Source organism: Sceloporus occidentalis, unplaced genomic scaffold (assembly GCF_023333645.1).
Source record: "Sceloporus occidentalis isolate IW3139 unplaced genomic scaffold, rSceOcc1.0.p SCAF_132, whole genome shotgun sequence".
Taxonomy (NCBI): Eukaryota; Metazoa; Chordata; class Lepidosauria; order Squamata; family Phrynosomatidae; genus Sceloporus; species Sceloporus occidentalis.
This window is the reverse complement of record NW_028317112.1, coordinates 1,254,009-1,275,527: the sequence shown is the minus strand read 5'-3', so window position 1 is coordinate 1,275,527 and position 21,519 is coordinate 1,254,009. Positions and strand designations below refer to the sequence as shown.

General features: G+C 44.1%; 1 protein-coding gene across 1 annotated transcript in view; it reads left to right on the top strand.

The window, feature by feature from the left end:
• Nucleotides 1-6,378, top strand: part of LOC149281441 (bromodomain and WD repeat-containing protein 1-like) — a 32,087-nt gene extending 25,709 nt beyond the window's left edge. Inside the window, exons 21-32 of the mRNA XM_089499294.1 lie at nt 2,244-2,352; nt 2,754-2,864; nt 3,150-3,274; nt 3,397-3,479; nt 3,937-4,048; nt 4,363-4,424; nt 4,748-4,903; nt 5,151-5,271; nt 5,448-5,573; nt 5,716-5,793; nt 6,023-6,240; nt 6,368-6,378. Coding sequence (XP_089355420.1) covers nt 2,244-2,352; nt 2,754-2,864; nt 3,150-3,274; nt 3,397-3,479; nt 3,937-4,048; nt 4,363-4,424; nt 4,748-4,903; nt 5,151-5,271; nt 5,448-5,573; nt 5,716-5,793; nt 6,023-6,240; nt 6,368-6,378 — 1,312 coding nt within the window. The remainder of the gene's footprint in view (nt 1-2,243; nt 2,353-2,753; nt 2,865-3,149; nt 3,275-3,396; nt 3,480-3,936; nt 4,049-4,362; nt 4,425-4,747; nt 4,904-5,150; nt 5,272-5,447; nt 5,574-5,715; nt 5,794-6,022; nt 6,241-6,367) is intronic.
• The last annotated feature ends 15,141 nt before the right edge of the window (nt 6,379-21,519 follow it).

Below are 21,519 nucleotides of genomic sequence, written 5' to 3'. Positions count from 1 at the left end.
GCGGGGAACGCTCGCGGAGGTAAGTAAAAGGAGCCGAGTGCTCCAACAACGAATCGATCACTCGATTAATCGATAACGGAAATCGTCGACAACGATTTCCGTTATCGATTATTATCGATTTTATCGATTCGTTGTTTCAGCCCTAGAAGGAAAACACCTTCTGTCCCTTTTTAATAATTCGATCTTTGGGTTTTTCTTGTGCCGCCATTGAGTTAATCCTGGTGTCTGGCTTGTGCCGTGCCGCTGGGTCTACTCGCCCTCCCTTAAGCCTGGTAAATCAGTCATAGGTTTCCAACCGTGTGGTTTGTATTTGATGTCAGTAAGTTGAATGATAATGTAAAGAATGCTTTAGTATTTATTGCCCCTTTTATGTATGAGATCATGTTTGTTCTTTCCTTCATACATTTCTTTTCCTTTTTTTTAATTATACAGTTATATGAACAACGGAACATCTCAAGTCCGTCAGTGGCGGAGGAGGAGGAACACACAAATGAAACTAACGCAAGGTAGTATGATGAGCCATAATAATACTTTTACTAATGTTATTTTGTAATCTTTAATCAGGTTTGTTGGAAGTAGTAGTGTATTATAGAATTTCCCATGGTGCTTAAACACGTATGACACCTATATACAGCATTATGAAATAAGTGTCCTAGTTATTGCTTTGTATGTGAGTTGCCCTTATCCTGAATGCACAAAGGCTTTACTGGACCGTTTAAGTACAATTTACATTTTTAAAGGGAGAGTCCAGCCATCGTATGCACTTTAATGCATCAGAGACCTCATTATTCCTTTTAAACTATTAATGTTTCTATTGCAAATGCATGAAAGGATTCAGCAGTATCTCCCCATTTTCAATATTAACCCCCCCCCCCCGCAAACTATTTCTACCCTATTCACAAAATTTTGAAAGCTGTAGAACTGGGTAATAAGAGGAGTTAACATTCTGGGTAGTGTTGCCTCCCCGGAGCGCATGAAGGTGATGCATTGTCTTCATTATACAGTTGCTGCAGCATATGATAAGCCAATATGTACTAATTGTATCTAGGGCTGAAACAACGAATCGATAAAATCGATAATAATCGATAACGGAAATCGTTGTCGACGATTTCCGTTATCGATTAATCGAGTGATCGATTCGTTGTTGGAGCACTCGGCTCCTTTTACTTACCTCCGCGAGCGTTCCCCGCTTCCGCTACACGCGCCTTCTTTTAGTTGCGGTTCGCTCTGTGCGAGTGGCTCCGTTCGCACAGAGCGGTTCGTGGGGGTGGGGTTTCAGGGTATGCAGGGCAGAGTGGGGGTGGGGGGGGCAGGGCAGAGTGGGGGTGGGGGGGGCAGGCCAGGGTAGGAGACTGAGTGCAGGGCAGGGTGGGGGTGGGGATGCAGGGCAGGGTGTGAGTGTGGGGGCAGGGCAGGAGACTGGGTGCAGGGCAGAGTGGGGGTGGGGGTGCAGGGCAGAGTTGGAGACTGGGTGCAGGGCAGAGTGTGAGTGTGGGTGCAGAGCAGAGTGGGTGCAGGGTGTGAGTGTGGGGGCAGGGCAGAATGTGGGGGCAGGGCTGGGTGCAGGGCAGAGTTGGAGACTGGGTGCAGGGGCACAGTGCAAAGTGCCAGGGCTGGGTGCAAAGTGCCAGGGCTGGGTGCAAAGTTCTGGGTGCAAAGTGCCAGGGCTGGGTGCAAAGTGCTGGGTGCAAAGTGCCAGGGCTGGGTGCAAAGTGCCGGGTGCAAAGTGCTGGGTGCAAAGTGCCAGGGCTGGGTGCAAAGTGCCAGGGCTGGGTGCAAAGTTCTGGGTGCAAAGTGCCAGGGCTGAGTGCAAAGTGCTGGGTGCAAAGTGCCAGGGCTGAGTGCAAAGTGCTGGGTGCAAAGTTCTGGGTGCAAAGTGCCAGGGCTGGGGCAAAGTGCCGGGGGCAAAGTGCTGGGTGCAAAGTTTCTTGAACAGTAATAGTCCACCTCTTTTCAGAATGTTTGGGGTTATTTTGTTTCATAAATATTGTGTTTGGGTTTTTGTACTTTGAAAATATTGTTTTTTTATTACATCATAACAAAATAAGAATGTTAATGTAAATTTTAAGTTGTTTTTTAACATCCAGTTCATTAAATTATTTTAAATAAACAAAAAATTTGCATATTGTTTTTTTACCCGATTAATCGATTAATCGAAAAAATAATCGGCCAACTAATCGATTATTAAAATAATCGTTAGTTGCAGCCCTAATTGTATCCCATCTGATCAATTCCCATTGTAGGAGTGATTCATCAAGTGAAGACGAGATCCCAATAATTTACCACCCACCACTGTGGATCACAGACACCATGCCTCACAGATCCCCCTTTGTACCCCAAATAGGAGACGAGGTAAGACTTAATGACATATTGTAAAAGTGGACCTGTCTTGTATAGAATAACATGCGGAGTACTGCTCGGAGTATTGCAGGTGCGCACGAGAGCTCATACTCCAGACGGCCATATTGATAGAATCTCGTGCTACGATTATCTGTGCCGGCATAGAGATAACGGAAGCAACGTCTAAGGTGGATTTACATTTCCCCCAACTATCTTAGTAACCAAACGATTAGCGCCGTAGGTGACACTTTCTGGTTTTTGGCGCCTGTACGGTGAATGGTAGACTTTAAAGTTCCTCTGGACATTAGTTACTTGACTCTTTTTAAATGTGACCGCTTTGGAACGTATTTCACGTTCTTAAAAATAATCCTTTGTTAGAAATAAAAGTGTTTTATGTATATTTTTCCTGCCAGGTGGTCTACTTCCGCCAGGGATACGAGGCATACCTCAGTGCTGCCGATAGCCTTAACATCCCCATTTCAGACTCCGCGTTCCTTCAGCCATGGAAGGAAATGCCACCCAGGGTAAGAAAATGTTTTTTTGTTTTTTTTTGTATTTATTATTATTATTATTATTATTATTATTATTTATTTATTTATTTTTATATATATAATCCTTTTTTATGTCTCAACTATCCACTGAATACTCAACTTCTCTGCCTTCACATGAGTGAGCGCTATGAATCTTCAGCCTCTTTTGCTTTGAGAGCATGAAGTTTTAGCTTCTTTGTATTTTATACAGCTCTCGCAAATCACGTAAGATGTTATTCATTCTGCTGTTTTGTTGTTCTTGCCTTTTTTCCCTTTTAGGAACAAGAACTGGTTAAAATCATCGAGGTCCATTATATAGTTGGTCCTCCAACCCTGTGCCACCTAAAACTTGCACTGATGGACCCTGCTACGGGGAGCCTTACAGATAACGCCTTCTTCATTAGGTATGCTGGTGCCCCCCCCCCCCCCGCATGCTCTTTTCGTCCTATGTGGATTATTTTCCTTGACTTGTATATTAAATATAAGTTTATTCACTTGATTTCACTGCAAAATCTGTTCTTCGTAGATATCACGACATGCCGGGTGTGATTGACTTTCTTGTTCTGCGCCAGTTTTACGAACGTGCCTGCAAAAGATTTTGGCAGTCTTGTAAGTCTTTATAATACTTGGCGTAAGACTTATTTTACAAATAAAATCTCGTAGTTTTATATATTTTTTTTTTTATAAATGATTGATGTCTTTTTATATTTGATGATGCCTCATATGTTTCATTGAATATTTACATAAATGTTACCCGTGCATCAGGTACACTTTTGTGTCCCTCCAGTAGTGATTTGGCCCATTGTAGAGTCGGGTATTTTAAGATGGGTTGTGTAGAAAGACGCGAGCTTTAGGTTAGACGATGAAAGATTTGTCACAGGCGCTTGTTACTCTTTCACCAACTAAATAGTTTAATGTGAAACCATAGCATTTTCTCAAAACCGTAAACAAAAACTACAAGCTGCAGGTACTAATAAATTAATTTTGTTATGCGAATATGTTTGTCGGCAGTCGGTCCCTTAGGTGTTGGTTATATTGGCATCAAAATATTTTTTCCCCCTTCAAGTGGACAGATTTCGTTCTGTTATCGATGATGTCTGGTGGTTTGGAACGGTGTTAAGTCAAGATGCGTATCACGAGGATTACCCGGACAGCCCTTTCCAATCATATACTGTGAAGTAAGTATGAATGAGAGCGCACAGGGAGTTTAAAATGCCAATCCACAAAGGATTTTATATAAATTATGTATATGTGTGTGTGTGTGTGTGTGTGTGTATATATATCTCTATAATATATAATTAAAGTTGTGCTGAAAGAAAACACCGTATATCTTGCCTGCTATTTAATACTACTTTCTTTCACAATAAGTCGCAGGTTGGATGTGTTTTTTTTGTACCGGTACATTTTTAGTACAGACCATAGGATGGTTGATGGGAGTAATTTGAGTAGTTTAAGAACGTGCTGATAATCTTATGTCCTCTACTATCACCAGATGGGACAACTCTGAAATTGAAACGCTAAGTCCATGGGATATGGATGTTATACCTGACGATGGTAAGTCTCCTTTTTTTCTCTTTCAGCCTCAATCACTGCGGGCTAAAAGAACAAATAAATAAATTGTGCTACCATAAAAAAAATACAATTCTCGGCTGGCCCTGTATAATTAATAGTTAATACGAAACTTCTTGAAAGTTGCCAGGGTTGGCCCTTGGTGATGCATGCATAGCCAGTTCCAAACTGAACGTGCTCAAAACTCCTTCTGTACTTGATTACAACAATCTTTATTTTTGTGAGGTTGCTTTCCTTCAAAACGCAGTGTTTAGTGTGTCGTTGCAAAGCTTAGCAAGTAACTCAACATTTGCCTCTAATTTTTCCAGTTGTGCAGCCTCAAATACGGGGAACTAGTATTTCTGTAACCACCGAAGAGATGAGTAACTTACTATACTGTCCCCAAGAGGCCGAATGGGGCCATGGAGGTCAAGATGGCGAATGTGATCGGGTTGTTTGTGGTATTGATCAACTACTCAGCCTCGGTAAGAGAACCAAATGTAATGGATTAGTGATTGAAAGTGAGAATTTTTATTTTGACCCCATGAATACAATACTGCTTTTATAAGAATGGTCCTCACTTCCAAAGGCTTTGATTATATATAATATATATATATTATAATTATATATGCAGTTTTTTTGGACTTTAATAATAATAATAACTGAAACAAACATGTAACAACAAGAAAATAAGCACAATTATTTTAAATGCTGTGTTTCCGTTACACCCAGAAATTGCCAAGTATTTTGCTGCCCCTGTTGACTTGAACATCTACCCAACGTATTGCAAGGTGGTGGCTTATCCTACAGATCTCAGCACGATTCGGATGAGACTATTGAACCGCTTTTACAGGTTAGTAGCTTTTGAAAGCCGCGGGTTCCGTTTTCTTTACATTTGCGGAAGGGCTTGTAAGGGTTAAAGCGGAAGGATGTTTAAAGTAGCTTGTGCTTGATAACGGCTAATTATACCCCAGAGATTATTGTTTGAATGCGTCTGAAATGATGTTGCCCATAAATGATATCTTGCAGGAGGGCTGCAGCTTTAATATGGGAAGTAAGACACATCGAGCTGAACGCCCGGACCTTCAATGAACCAGACAGTTATATCGCCATGTCCGCAAAGGAGGTCACAGACCTGCTTATTCATTTCATATTGTAAGTCACAGAAGTCCACTTTTTATTGTGTTGATTCACCTGCATCTGGAGACTTAAATGTCACTCCCATGGATTACATTCTACCTTTTAGCATAAATGTGAACATATAAGTAACTTGTTGATTGTTTGGTTTGAATTTTAGGGACAGTAACCGCATTGATATTAAAGACCTGCGCAAGACTACTGAAACAGACGAGCCAAACTTGATTGACGATTGTTGGTGAGTCGAAACCTACATGATTATGTGGCGCCGATGCCGTGTATAATGCAGAATTAAATGTATGAGGACATCTTGAAGACATTACATTTACTTAACTATACATTACACATGGCCGAACATATTTATACCTTGTGGGGTGTAAGGAGGAACGGTATGGTAGGAGACTTCATCGCGTGTGCGTTTACAGTTTGGCTAGAGCTGACACGTCTTCTGGGGATTCCTTCCGCAGCTCTAACCAGCAATGGAACTCATGCGATGAAGAAAGTGATTTTTCGCCAGCATCTTCTTCGCTACGACGCGCCTCAAGCCGGCAAATCCTTTTCTCCAGCGAGGACAGTTCCAGCAGCTCCTCTGAAGAGAGTCCCCGCGGAGCTTCACCTGATAACGCAGCCACAGCATCCAGCAAATGCAGCCAAGAGGAGTCTGGACGATGGCCCTCTGACTCAGGTAAATGCTCTGCGGGTTTTCTTTTAGATTAATTAACTTGAGTTGCTGTTTCCTAGTTAGTGAGTCTTTTTTATTTGTTTCCTCATATGGTTACTTTGCTAATATTTGTCCCTTTTAACTTAAAAAGAAACAGCCTAAGTGGAACCTACTAGCTGTACGTTAGCACATAGGTAAAGAAAACACAGTAGGATTTATCAACGATGTACAGGCTAAATTAAACATTTGAACTCTGCAGCCTAATAATTGTATTATGACAAGGTTCTCCTGCTAAAAAGGACCAACATAAATGCATTATGCAGGGCCAGCTTTGGCCTTTTATTGCAGGAAGAAAAAAACTTGCCAGCCTTTAGGTCCTATTTATAATGTATGGTTAAAGCTAATCTGTCATGGTTAACCGCCAAGCAAGATGGCGGCTTAAGCTTGGAGCTCCGCAGCCCATCTCCGCTATTTACCGCTATAACAGCAGCCTCACCGATCCGACTGCGACATGGGGAAGCACAACAAGCTCCCTGGGACACCCAGACCCCAATCGCACAAAGATAAACACGCCAGTACCTCAGTGAAGAAATACTTTCTGGGTCCTCCGGATCCCGACTCTGGAGACTCTCTCTCCAAGATGGCGCCTTCTCCCGCCAATTCCCACGAGGACTTTGTGGAGGATAACGCTTCGGAGATCTCACACTCTGATGATCCGACGCTACGGCAGGCCCTCAAACTTCTTCCTACCAAAGAAGAAATGATCCCACTGATAGAGAAGGCCACGCAGGGCATCCGAGACGCCTTAACTGACCTTAAATCTGACGTCCGCCAACTGGCGGACAGAGGAAGATACAACCCGGATCAAGGGTACGGTGGACTTATTGTCTAGACAACTTCACACACAAGCAAACACAGTCAAGCTACTTTCACACCGCCTGGAGGATCTGGACAACAAGGGCAGAAGAAATAACCTACGAGTGCGAGGGCTGCCGGAGACGGTCTCACAAGACAAGATCATACCTACTCTACAGCTCCTTTTCAACGACCTTCTTCAAAGAGCATCTGATGCCCCGATAAAGTTTGAGAGGGCACACCGGGTCCTACGACCCAGGGGAGATCCATCCGGCCCCACGCAGGACGTGATCTGCTGCCTCCACTACTATCCGATTAAGGACTTGATCCTTCGTAGATGCCGCACTCGCCCTACGTTGAAATTGCAGGACTCCGAGATCTCTCTGTTCCCGGAACCTGTTTCCGATTACTCTTCAGACGAGACGGCTCCTAAAACCTCTGACAACTGCTCTGTGGGAAGCCTCGATCCCCTATCAATGGGGATTCCCCTTTGCCCTGATTACATACTAGCCTTCCTCGAAGCCCTTGGCCTCCCTGCTGTGCAAGTTCCGGACTGGGAAGATTCCTTCACCGCACCGCAACCACTCCAGGACCCGACGCTCGACTGGTCCCCCAGACCTCGCAGACACGAGCGCCAAAAGACACCACTACAGCGACCTCCGTTCATCACCATGCCGTACACCTCTACACGTCTCGAGCGGCCCGTCGTTACCCTGGGGTTTCCCCTGCCTCCTCGAACTCCTTCTCGCCGACCTTCATCCTGCACCCTCCGTGCCTTGAGGGGCCTTGGCGATACGAACCCGTGTTGAACTTTATCGACTTTCACCCTCCAGGTACTTTGAACGGGTCGCTCCTCACTTCCCGCGGCGTTGTTGGGGTGAGCTCTGTTACCCACTTTTTGTGACTTGTGTGCAAGCCCTCATTTGTATTTATGATATACTGCCTTTCTTTAATTTTATGGGATCTCACATCACGCGCCTCTCACTCCGCCTGAGTCGTATACACGTTTTATTTCTATTTTTTTTTCTTTTTTTCGTACAACTCGCTTTTCGGTCGCCACCTCTCTGACTATACCTACCTCTCATGGTCATTCTAGACTCTCCACTCTACGACCCTACCTGGTCGTATCGTACAGCTTCATTTAGTCCCTCACTGTGGCCCCCCACATGGTCCTCCCTGACTGGGCTCCTGTCGCAGTCACCTGTTCCACTCCTGGCTGGACGGCGCTTTAACACGGGTCATAGTGCCTTACGTATCCCTCTCTACACTCCCAATAATGGGAGGGGGTCACCTCACCCCCCCCCATGTCCCTACATACTTTTTCTATATGCAGTGCACCAGGCTGCTGTTCTTTTCTCCCATGATATACCTACCTTTCACCATAGCGGAAGGGCCTTCTGCCCCATGCAGACCCCTACTCACTCACACACTTTCCAACAACTTATTTTCTCCTTCTCTTTCTTATACATCTTGTTGCGTTACACACACACATACCCCCACAGGAGCCAACCCACCGATCCGGTTAGGATGGGTCGTGGTTTTTTTGACCTACTGGCTGGTCTTTTGGCTCATTGTTAGAAGCTTTGGCATTGGGCTTCAGTCCTGCCCATGTTTGTTACTATGTTTTCACTTTTCTGTTGACTGTATGTGTTTTGATTCTCGTTCTGTATCCAGTGGAGATTGTGTTCAGGGACCACACATTACCCGATTCCGTCTACCTGCTATCATTTATGTCTCCTGATTCCTTGATTATCACCTCGCTCAATGTGCGAGGACTTAATAAACCGCAACAGCGTTCTAAACTGCTGTATACCTTACGCTCCCTTAAAACGCGTATAGCCTTTCTTCAAGAGACCCACTTCCTTGACTCTAAGCAACCTACGTTAACGAACCAGTGTTTCCCAACCGCCTATTTCGCTAATTCCCCTTTGTCTAAAACTAAGGGTGTGGCGATATTGTTCCATAAATCGGTCCCTTTTCAATGCGCAGACATTTGGCAAGACCCTGAGGGCCGGGTCTGTTCTTAAAGGGCTTTTTGGGTACCCACAAGGTTACTTTTGAAAATCTATCAGAATCTACCAGATCCCTTTTTTGACTAAACTCCTCTCCCGTTTAGCAGCGTACCAAGTGGGTATTACGGTATTCGTCGGTGACCTAAATATGGTCCTGGACCCACGGTTGGACTGTTCTGAAGGCAAAATCCTACTTGCCATATGCTCAGATTAAAAGGGTGAAGCGCATGCTATTGCTTAATCAATTGGCAGACTCCTGGAGATCACAGCACCCCACCACGACAGATTACACGTTTTATTCCCCACTCAATGCCAGATACACTAGGATAGACGCACTCTATATCTCACACCGCCACCTTCCCTATCTCCGCTCCTCCTCCTCCATTGGCTCATGCACCTTGAGTGACCACTCTCCTGTACATATGGAACTATGTATTCCGCCCCCCCCCCCGGACACTTTCGATGGATGCTCAGCTCCCCTCACCATGTGGAGGAGTTCACTGTCCATTTAACCCACTACTTTGCTGAAAATAATTTGGAAGATATCCCCATGCCGACCCTTTGGGAGGCCCATAAGGCGGTGATTAGAGGCCAGTTCATTCGACTGGGCGCTAAATTGAAAAGAGATAACCAGGCGACCATGGTCGCGCTCTCACGTCAGATTGCGGAATTGGAACTGCGCCACAAACTCACCTTGGCCCCTACGGTCCTCGACCAGCTGACCCTTTTGAGGAAACACTTATCCACTCTCCTTGAAGCTAAAGTCCGCAGGCACTTTCTCCTCACTAAGAGCCGTTTCTACGAATTAGGGGACAAGCCTGGCAAACTCCTGACCAGGCCCCTGAGGGCTAAACGGGCTTCCTCGCATATTCCTAAAATCAGAGACTCCCAAGGCAATCTTCACTATGACACCAGGAAAATTGCGGCCTGTTTTTATGATTTTTATAATAAATTGTATAACATCTCCCCACGGACGAACCACCCCTCTGACCTCCACGACCTGACGCACTCCTACTTGGCCAAACATCTACCACGTAAAATTTCTAGGGAGGACAGGCATGCCCTGGAGCTGCCCATTACTGTCTCTGAAATTTCTGCAGCGCTTAAATTGCTCCCGAATGGGAAGGGCCCGGGCCCTGATGGCTTTATGCCCTTGTACTAATAAAAAATTTCTTCCCGTCCTAGGCCCTCACATGTCCTCCTTGTTCAATGCTTTGGCCAAGGGCACCCCCCTAGACCCCCAATCAAACGTGATCCCGAAGCCGGGCAAGGACACGCTAAACTGTGTGGCAATTATAGACCGATATCTCTTATAAATACAGACCTGAAAATCCTGGCGACGGTCCTGGCACTCCGACTCCAGCCCCTTATTCCAGCCATCGTTCATGGGGATCAGGTGGAGTTTTTTCACCGGGAGAGAGGCTCGTGATAATGTGGTTCGCTCAGTTAATCTCATTGCATTGGCCCGTCAGCGAGCGCTCCCTCTCCTCTTGGTCTCCATGGACGCGGAAAAAGCGTTCGACAGGGTGTCCTGGTCTTTTCTGTTTAAAGTTCTTTCTGCTTTAGGTATGGGTCCCTCCTTTATTCAAACTATCAAGGCAATGTACGATAACTCTTCAGCTCATATCCGCGTTAATGGGGTACTCGCTGATAAAATTATGCTCTCTAATGGCACGCGACAGGGTTGCCCCCTGTCCCCACTGTTATTTATATTGATGCTTGAACCCCGTTGCGAATGTGATACGAGCTAACCCACTCATTCAAAATGTCGGTGTAGGTGAGAAGGACCATAAAATAGCAGACGACATGTTATGCACCGTTACTAACCCGTTAATCTCCGTGCCAGAAATAGTTTCGGAATTGGATACCTTCCAAGCCCTGTCGAACTACAAAATTAACATTCAAAAGTCAGAGATTTTGGGGGTTACTGTTGTCACCACCACCAGCTCCCAACTAACACGCACCTTCCCATTTCGTCGGGCGTCCGACTCCATTACCTATTTAGGCGTGAAAATCTCGTCCGACCCCTCTGAGCTCTTTAGCCTCAACTATCTGCCCCTTTTGGCCTCCATAACCACTGACCTTCACTGTTGGTCATACACCCATATTTCGTGGTTTGGGTGGATGGGGGTCATCAAAATGAATATCCTTTCCCGCCTCCTGTATATTATCCAGGCCCTCCCGATCTTCGTTCCCCGCACTTTCTTCCTCTCCTGTCGCCAGGTATATATGGTCGGGTAAAGCCCCACGGTTTGCCTATTCTCACCTGATACGCCTTAAGACTAAGAGGGGGCATGGGTCTTCCAGATATAGAGGGCTACTGGATAGCCTCTCATCTCAGGAGAGTGGTCTCATGACAAGGACAGCCATTGGGTTCAAATTGAGAAATCCCTGTTTTCCCACCCCATTTCAATTATCCCCTGGTTGGATATCGGGTCCCCATGCTTAAGGCTCATCCCACTATTGCTCCCACCCTTCAGATACTCAGGAGAGCTTAGGTAATTTCCCGACTCATTGGTCCCTCTGGACTTTTGATCCCCGTGTCTCATAACCCGGACTTCGCTCTGCCGGGCGGGGAGGTGGCTCTGCGCCCCTTCCTGTCGCCGGGCAAGGGGTTCCTCCGGGTTTCCAAGTTTCTACAAGGAGGTAACTTTGTCCCCCTCCCTACACTACTCGGGGGCGCCTCCCCCACGTTCCCTCAAGTGTTTCTCCATCATCAAACACTTTATTAGGTCCATTGCCCCATTGCCCTCCCTGACCAGGACTTTGACGCCTCTTGAATCTATATGTATGGATGTTGGCACTTCCTCCCACCTCCTTTCTCATCTCTACAAAATTTATTTGGATGGCCGCTCTTCTACCAAACCTTACTATCTGAGTCTCTGGGAGGGCGAGCTGGGTATCTCCCCCGATTCGGCCACCTGGGACAAGGCTATCGCACTTACACATAGCTGCTCGATCTCAAGTAAACTCCAGGAGTCTGCCTACAAGCTTCTCACTCGTTGGTACAGGGTCCCCGTGGACATCCACCGCTTTGCCTCTCACGTTCCTCCTGAGTGTTGGAGATGTGGTTCTGCTGCAGGCACCTATCTTCACTTGTGGTGGGACTGCCCTTTAATCAAACCATTTTGGGAAACTGTCCTACGCATTGTTCATTTTGTTGACGACCCTGATATCTCATTTGACCCGGCCAGCGTGCTGCTCCATGTGCACAAAGTGTCCCTGGGATCCTATAAGCGTGGCCTTACCATAATTCTTCTTACCGCCGCAAAGGCAACAATTCCCAGGTTTTGGAAGCAGCCCTGTGCCCCACCGGTGTCGGCGTGGCTATCTCGAGTTAACTTTATCCATCAGATGGAAGAGCTGGTCATGTCTTCCAGGGGTCTAGCACACAAACACGGCCTTAAATGGTTGCCTTGGCAATCTTTCATTATGTCCCCGTCATTCCACTCCCTTATCTCTCCAACTCCAAATGCCTGAACCTAATGGTTATATATGTTAGGCCCCCAGGGCTTGCCTCGGATTATCCATGTCCACTCTCTTGGTCTCTCGGATGCCTCCTTGGAATCGGTGCTTGCTACTTACCCATCACGCACACCTATACACCCTGACCTCCACATCTCCACCGGACGGGACTTTTGGTTCCATTTCTCTGCGTTTCATTGATTCTCTTATTTTGTTTTCGTCGCTGCGGGCTGCAAGACGTTCGGCCCGCCTTGTCATCAATGTGCCCGATGGCGCTAACACATGTTATCGGATACCCTGGTCTGAATTCTCTGTAACGGCTGTCACGCTTTTTGGCCATACAACTCTAGGTGTGCCGATTACTCGTTGTCCCTCTCTTTTTTTCGGCCTGCGTGCCGTACTCGTTATGTTATGTTTGTGCAGCCGGATACCTTCATATCTGTATTCTATGCCTTTCGCAATCTGTCATGCTACCAGTGTATCATTGCTAATCTGTCATCTCCCAAATCCTACAATGAAAACTTCCATCAAATAAAAAACCTGCATATTGAAATAATCAATGTTTGGATGTTGATGTAGCCATCAGATAATCAGCGATTAGATTTATATAATGGAGAGGCTGGTCCTAAATTGCATGTGTCTGCTAACGTAATTTTGGGTTTTATGCACGTATTGTAGTATGACTATAGATCTGTTGCATGTTGTGCTATTCAGATACCTGCATTGTTCTGTAACATCTGCTTTCCAGACGCCAAAACCGATTCATCTACCTCCGATTCTGCCAATTTCTCGCTCTCGTCGTCTTCCGCCAGTACCAGCTCTGGAAACAGTGACAATGGATCCAAAACCAAGAAAAATAGACGTACCAGCAATAAAACCGGTATGTCGCCTCGCAAGACATGTCGCCGAAGATGTTCCACTCGCCAACACATTGTTGCCCGAGTTTATTAATCCCTTTCGCACCGATCTCTCTTAATGGTTTTGATATAATGTAAAAAAAGGTTAATATTCGTCTTTTCTTTCTTTCTTTGACATACAGCATCTCAGGCCAAAACCAAGAAGCAAAAGAAATCTTGGAAGAAATCTAGTGATTGTTCCGATGCCTCTGTGTCCCCCGGCAAAGTCTGCAAAAAGACCAACAGAAGTCCAAAGAAAACTCTGCGAAAAAGTGCAGCTCTGGCCGCTAATAAGATCAAATGCATGAGTGACGTCGGAGACGGCGCTTCCAGTTCAGATGGCCAGGAAAGCAACACTTTTAGGACTGTACCTCTCCGTACGGCTGCAGCCGTAGCCATGAAACGTCTCTGTGACCTTGACCAAGAGGAGAGCACAAAGAGCGACAGCGAGTTGGACGTCGGGACTCTGGAGGATGTTAGCGAACCACCGTCAGAAATGTCAGAAAGCACAGCTTCGAAGAGAGAGAATACTCCTTTAGTCATCTCTGAGGAAGACTCTTCCCAAAGTCCAACCTACACCGAGCCTCAGCAGTCTCGTGGAAATAATATCTACTCAGAGTCAGAGTCTGATTCCGAGGTTGTTGTAAATTCCAAGAGACAGACTTTTCCAGTGGCGAGGAAAGCGCTTCAACAACTAAGCGATTCCACCTCCGACTCAGAAAGTGACTGGAGCGCTTCTTCTAAGTCTTCTGAGTCTGCAGAGAAGGCCTCAGAAACGGACGAATCCCAAAGCCGTTCGTACTCCGAGTCTGATGATAACTCTGACAGCAAAACAAATGGAAAACTGCGCACTCAATTAAAAAAGCTGAAAATGGTCATTTGGTACGACGACGACGACACCACGGATGGTGGGCAAGACAAGAAACACACTCAGTCTTCTGAGAACCAAGGTAAGACCATTGTTAGACGCAGCAGCAGTGTGTTTGATCGATGCAAGGAGGACGGTTCACAAGTTCTGTTCGTCTAAATTATCTTTTTAACCATTTATAACTGCCTATTAGAATCTTGGCGCTATGCGTGTTGGGTTACAAAACCGTAAAACCTTGGGTATAAATAATCATTTCGACCATCCAGGACCGATCAAAGTTCATTATTTGGTTGTTTTAATGGAATAATTAAGTTATTTATTTTTCTATTTAATAATAAAAGCACTGATTTGATGCATTTGGACTTATTCTCTATGGTTAGGTTTGTGAGTTTGTGCTTCCTATTAGATATTGATGGCTTAATTGCACAACCTGCTGTGTTCGCAGACTTCTCTACAATGTGAAGGCGTTTTTTGGGCAAAGTCCTGTACATAGTTGTAGTCTTCGGTGAAAGTACCTGAAACTATTACACAGCATAGTGAAAGCATAGAATATTCAGTTCATCATTTAAAAAACGTCTTTTCTTTTTTTTTTTATGCAGAAGATAAAATCAGAATCCTTCTGCCTCGTACGGCTTCGACAAAAGCTAAGAAGAGGCTCCTGGATGACGCTCAAACTGAGGATGATTCCAGTAGCAGCGATTCGGATACTTGTGTTCCTTCCGTGAAAAAAACAAGAAGCGAACGTCCTCGTTCTCCATCACCAGCTGGTACTGGCCGAGGACTCGCCGAATCGGATTCTTCCCTTTCCGATTGGAATCCACGTAACAACTTAAAACTTAGCGCTCCGTCGCGTGACCCGAAAAGGAAACGCTGCATCGATGATTGATGGGAGACGCAGAACGGGAAGTAACGGAAGAACAGGCTGGCGAGAATCGGCGCCACTTATTTGATTCTCTCGGAATCAGGAATATTATTTGATTAAATACGTGATTTAAAAAAAAATGACTTGCACTTGCTCTGTAGGGTCTTTAACCGTTCAGATGCCAGCTTGTACATCGGGTCTTTGGACAAGCGTGTTGTTTTACTCAGATTCAGGAAGTTTGTTGGTAAGCTTCCTCAGCTACCTATAAATACTAAAAAAAAAAAAAACAACAAAAAGCCTCATTTAACTGCTAGGAATATTAGCCATTGAACACAAATTTGCACAAATGTGCTTTGTTTACAGACTTCTCTTAACGTCGAGGTAATTTGTAAGTTTCAAATTATATAAAAAAGAAATGTATGCGTTCCGGAGACGTTTAATACAACCTTCTGTTCCTCAAACCTGATCAGGGATGTTGCTTCCTATTGGTACATATTGATGCTATTTATTTCAACAAATTTGTTTAAACCCCCCCCCCTATATTTATAACGTTTATGTATAATACATTTAATATAAAATGAAAATGCTTTCCAGGTTCCGTTCAGAAAGCCGTTCAGAAAGTGTCCTTAAAGAGGGAAAGATGTAACGTAAACTTTATCCTTTATTTGAAATGCGTCAGCGATTGTAGATATTATTTATTATTATTTTGTGATAAACAATTTATTTATCCTAGACGTGCCTTAACGTATCTTTAACTTCTGGACAGTTTAATACACATTGCTTATTTTTCGAGGCGCCTATGTGATAAATACTTCTTTTTAAGGGCATATTTCAGCTTTAATGGCTTTAAAGTCTATGCATTTCCAGGCAGAAAACTAAACCTGGTTTAGGTAAACCCTTTAATTTATTTATTTACACCGATTTAAGCGCTGTCTTTTGTGGGCAGATGCATTTTTTGTTGTCGCGTGGTTTAATGTAAGCTCTTTGCACTTATTTTGGTTATTAAATTAATTGGAGGATTGGATCCTCTTCATTCTTGCAGAAAGCTAAAGCGTTTTATTTAAAAGTGATAAACTATGCAATCTTTAGAAGGTCCCTCGCACGGACCTGCACAGGTTGAGCCGTGTCAATGCAGGAAAAAAGGACTATTTATTCTAAAAAGGATTCTGCACGCAGTACTTGGTTAAACGAATCCATTTCCCCTTGTTTTAAAGGGGCTGAGCGGGGTGATCACAGTAAATGAATGAAAATACATTTCTTACGTTTTAATATGCGTTTATGGACTTATTTTGTTGGAAATTTGCATAGATTAACGAGAAATGTAGTTTTTGCACTGTTTGTGGTTTGGGTTATATCAAATGTTGGACTGTTGGCATTCATAATAAAAACCTTTTGGTATATGCGTTTTTTGTTTTGTTTTTTTTGTTTTTTTTTTACTTGAAATGGTAATATGTACATTTCTCAGTAAAAGTACTCAAACAGGATAAATGCAGCACAGGTGTGTCTGGCGGGGGGGGGGGATTCCAAATTTCAAGAAGAAAATGTATGATGAGTCAAGGACATGATAAAGTGAGTGAATGCAGCTAAAGCGAGTGCGTATGTGTAAGTTGTGTGAGTTTGAGTGTATGTTTTTAGAATGTATGTGTTGCTTTAGGGTGGTAGATGGTGTGAGTGTGTGTGTGAGTCTAAGGATAAGAAATTATAAGCAAGCGACTAAAGCATTAAAGTGAATTCAATAATTTAGTGATATGGAAATTATCTCCAAGGCTGGGATAAGAATTTTCCACTCAGCTTTATCCAAAATCTCCACCGTGTGTAATGTTCTAAAGAACATCATGGAGCTTGAAAAAGTGCCGAGGGGGAACATGGTTAATAAGAAGATGTACCAGGCGTCAGGAGCGGAGGTTGTCAGCACCCATCGTGCAGACGTCTCCCGGCTGCCAAAGACGAGGATCCCCTGCAGTTCTGCAGGAGACCTGGATCATCCTCTCTGGCAGCCGGATCCTCCGTTGCTACCCGACACTTTGCCGAGGCTTCTGTGACGGAGCACTGGCATAACGTGACCTTCCGGTGCGCAGTCTTAGAAGCCCCAGCGGAAGTCCTGGGTAGCAGCGGAGGTTTTCTGCCCCCTCTTGACACCAGGGAGTCTGGAGCACGGGGGACAAGTCAAGGGATTCATCGGTAAGTTGGAGGGGCATATCAGGGGGGCAGTGGTACATAGGGGGCTATAAGGCATATCAAGGAGGTAGAGTGGCATATCAGGGGGGCAGAGTAGCAAGCCGTGGGGCAGATGTGCATAACTGGGGGACAGTTTGGCAACTAAAAGGAAATAAAAACAAAAAATGCATTTTTCTCAATCATAGTTTATTATGAACCCCTTAAGGACCAGGCTGTTTTTTTACCTTTTGTACCCTAAGGCTGCGGTGCTCGTGTTTAGATGTAAATTACTCCTCACTCATTTTTGGTACCCACAAAAGTTATATATTGTTTTTTGATCATTTTATCTAATTTCCCATGAAAAAATTATAAAATATGATGAAAAATTTGAAAATAAACACATTTTCTGACTTTTACCTGAAAAATCTTTTACTCGTCCAAAAAAGCTAATCAAAAAAACTGCTAAATAGATTCTACTATTTGTCCTGAGTTTAGAAATACCCAATGGTTTTGTTTTTTTGCTTTTTTCTGCAAGTTATTGGGCAATAAGTACAAGTAGCGTTTTGCTATTTTAAAACCATTTTTTTTCACCAAAGCTGGTCATTCTGCCCCTAGATGAGAATGGAAGGGTAGCAAGAATATTGAAATGAAGAGTCAGAATGAGAGAAATTAGTGGATTAATGTGTGGATGCATTGTGTGAATGAGTGAGAGAATAAATGAATTTGTGAGAATGCATCAATGAATATGTGTAAATAATTTGTGTGAATGAATTGTGTGAATGAAAGTGAAATAGTGAGTGACTGTAAAAGTGTTTGTGTAAATCATTGGTTGCATAATTGATTTGTCAAAAAGACAAAGATGGTATAAGCAGGGTGTTTACGGGACAAAGATGGCACGTCCTATGTGTGTGTAATCTGGGTGCTGATCAGGTTCTATGTGGGCAATGTGGATGCTGGTTTTGGGGGTGCAATCTGTGATCTATGCCTGTAATTTAGGGGGGGTTATCTATAACTTTAATGCTGAGTTTTTGCTAATTCTAATTGATCTATACCTGCAAAGCTGAGGTTTTGTGTTATTCTGTTAATCTTTATCTGCTATGCTATGTTTCTATACATTATTTATGTTTGCCTGCAAATACAGGATTTGTATGTCTTATTCAGTTGATCAATACCTGGAGTGCTGTTTCCATGTGTTGTTTATTTTATCTATACCTTCAGTGCTGAGTTTACATGAGATTTCCAATTGATCTATACCTGCAATGCTGGGTTTGTGTGTTCTGTTGATTTATACCTGCAATGCTATGTTTCCATACATTTATGTATACCTGCAAATACAGGGTTTTTATGTCTTAGTCAGTTGCACGTGCTGTTTCCATGTGTTGTTTATTTGATCTATACCTGAACTGCAGGGTATAAGCAAAAGAGTGGTATGGTTTAGTGAATGAGGGGACAAAGGGACTCTGGGGATGATTACAGGGGAGAGGACCTCTCAATGTCACGGTGCAGTCAGAAGGGGGGAAGACTGCACTGACTCCCACAGTCTTCCCCTGATCTGCAGTCAGTGTGGCATATTTTTCTTGTGTGTGTTTGTGTGTGTAGTGGAGGGTGTGATTGCATGCTAGGGAGCGTGGAGCGGGGCCCAAGAAAATGCTTGGGTCGGGTCCAATTTTTTCCACTATAAAATATATTGGCAACAGGTTCTAATATTTATGTATATATTGGCAGCAGGGGCAAATATTTATATATAATGGCTGCAGGGGCAAATATTTATCGTTGACCGTCTCCTAAACCGTTTTAAAGTTGGGGGTCTGCCGCCATACACTGTATGGCCAATGTTAATGCCCCAGGGATGGGCCAGACATGGTCCCTGATGCCGATCTCAGTGTTTCTGAATGCTACCCAGTTGCAGACCTTTGTATCATCTGAAAAAGACCTCACCATTAAAACCTTGTGTAATAATAAAAATATAAAAAAAGTACGGGTCCGAATACTGGTCCCTGAGGTACCCCATTAGAAAGTCCATGAAGATTTGCTTGTTAGGGCTTCATGCCAGAAGTCTGTCAATCTTTATTAGTGTAACCATCTTGTACTTAAAGGGGGCACTCCAGCCTTCATATGCACTTTAATGGATACAATAGGCTGGTGACAGGTGGTCATAACGTTATAATATGGTTAGAATAAATCTAAAATGTGTTGTTTAGAGAATCTAAAAGGTGTTGTTTAGAGAATACTACTCCATGGTATATAGCAGGGGTGTCCAAGTTTTTTCTGCAGTGGGCCACTTCATCAGAATTGTATACGTGCACGGGCCGCACTCATTTTTCACTGTGACAAAAAATATGGCCTTTAATAAAATATGCAGATTAAAATAAAGTAAAATGACACAAAACCTTTACTCTTCCTCTCACTGATTTCTGGGCCTTGAAAGTTTTGCGACTACAAATTCAGGATTCCCTAGATTTATTCTAGGGATGAACTAAAATGAAAATTCTGGACCAAAACATTCAGGGTTCACTTAGCCAAAACCGAAAATGACCCCCACCTTTAAAAATAATAATAAAAACTCACATGTTTAATAAAAGTAGGTAACACACAATTGGACAAAATTAGCAATATGACTTGGCATGATAGGAGTGTGATTGCTAACAGCAATCACACTCCTATCATACCCAGGCAACCAGTAAATGCTGGTACCTAGGCATGATGGGACTGTGCTCGCTGTGATTCCTGTTAGCAAAAACACTCCTATCATGCCAAGTCAGCCAGTACATGCTGGTACAGGGTGGCTGTAAGTGATGTGCAGACCCCATACTGCTGGCAGCATCACTACACAAGGGGGGCAGCTAGCCAGGTTTCAGCATGTACTGGCTGACTTGGCATGATAGGAGTGTGATTGCTAACAGTAGTCACAGTCCCATAATGCCTAGGTTCCAGCATTTACTGGATGGATGTGTAAGTGCTGGAACCTAGGCATGATGGGACTGTGATTGCTGTTAGCAATCACACTCCTATCATGCCAAGTCAGCCAATACACGCTGGTACAGGGTGGCTGTAAGTGATGTGCAGACCCCATACTGCTGGCAGCATCAATACACAAGGGGGGCAGCTAGCCAGGTTTCAGCATGTACTGGCTGACTTGGCATGATAGGAGTGTGATTGCTAACAGCAATTACAGTCCCATCATGCCTAGGTTCCAGCACTTACACATCCATCCAGTAAATGCTGGAACCTAGGCATTATGGGACTGTGACTGCTGTTAGCAATCACACTCCTATCATGCCAAGTCAGCCAGTACATGCTGGTACAGGGTGGCTGTAAGTGCAGACCCCATACTGCTGGCAGCATCACTACACAAGGGGGGCAGCTGGCCAGGTTTCAGCATGTACTGGCTGACTTGGCATGATAGGAGTGTGATTGCTAACAGCAATCACAGTCCCATCATGCCTAGGTTCCAGCACATCCATGCTATCACACACACACACACACACACACTCACTCATTTATTCATATAATCATTCATTCACAGATTCATTCCCTCAATCACACACACTCATTCAAACACCCTCCCCACCCCCTTACCTGCACTGCAGCTCCTCAATGCCGCTCACAGACTTCAGCAGGGGGCGCGACCTCCCTCTGCCTTCTCTGCTAAAGCACAGAGGAAGTAGGATGTCACGTGAACTCCGCTTTCTCTGTGCAGTCCAGAAGACCCTCCCACAAGTAAGTAGCAGGGGTTGAGGTGCGGCTCGCGTAAGATCGGTTACCCTGGCTGCCGATCTTACGCGGGCCGCACCTCGAGGTCTCGCGGGCCGCATGTTGGACGCCCCTGGTATATAGTATAATATATATAATATGTGAAAATGTTACATTGCAGCACACTTTGTGAACACTAGATGGCACTATTGAATTATAAAAAAATCCAAGTATTTGGATTATTACTAGATTGTCTTGCAATTCATGCTTCCATTATGCACTGCTATGTTGTTCCCACATAATTCATACTAAATGTCTGTTGTTTTACTCAATTGGTTCACATTATTTAAAAAAAAATGAAAAAGCACTAGTAGTATTAGAACTAGGTTTACGGGGAAAAAAATAAATTAGGTCTAAAAGGATAATGAACTGTGAATCTAGAAAACTAATAAAACTGTACAGAAAAAATATGCTGTACATAATAATGTTATTGTT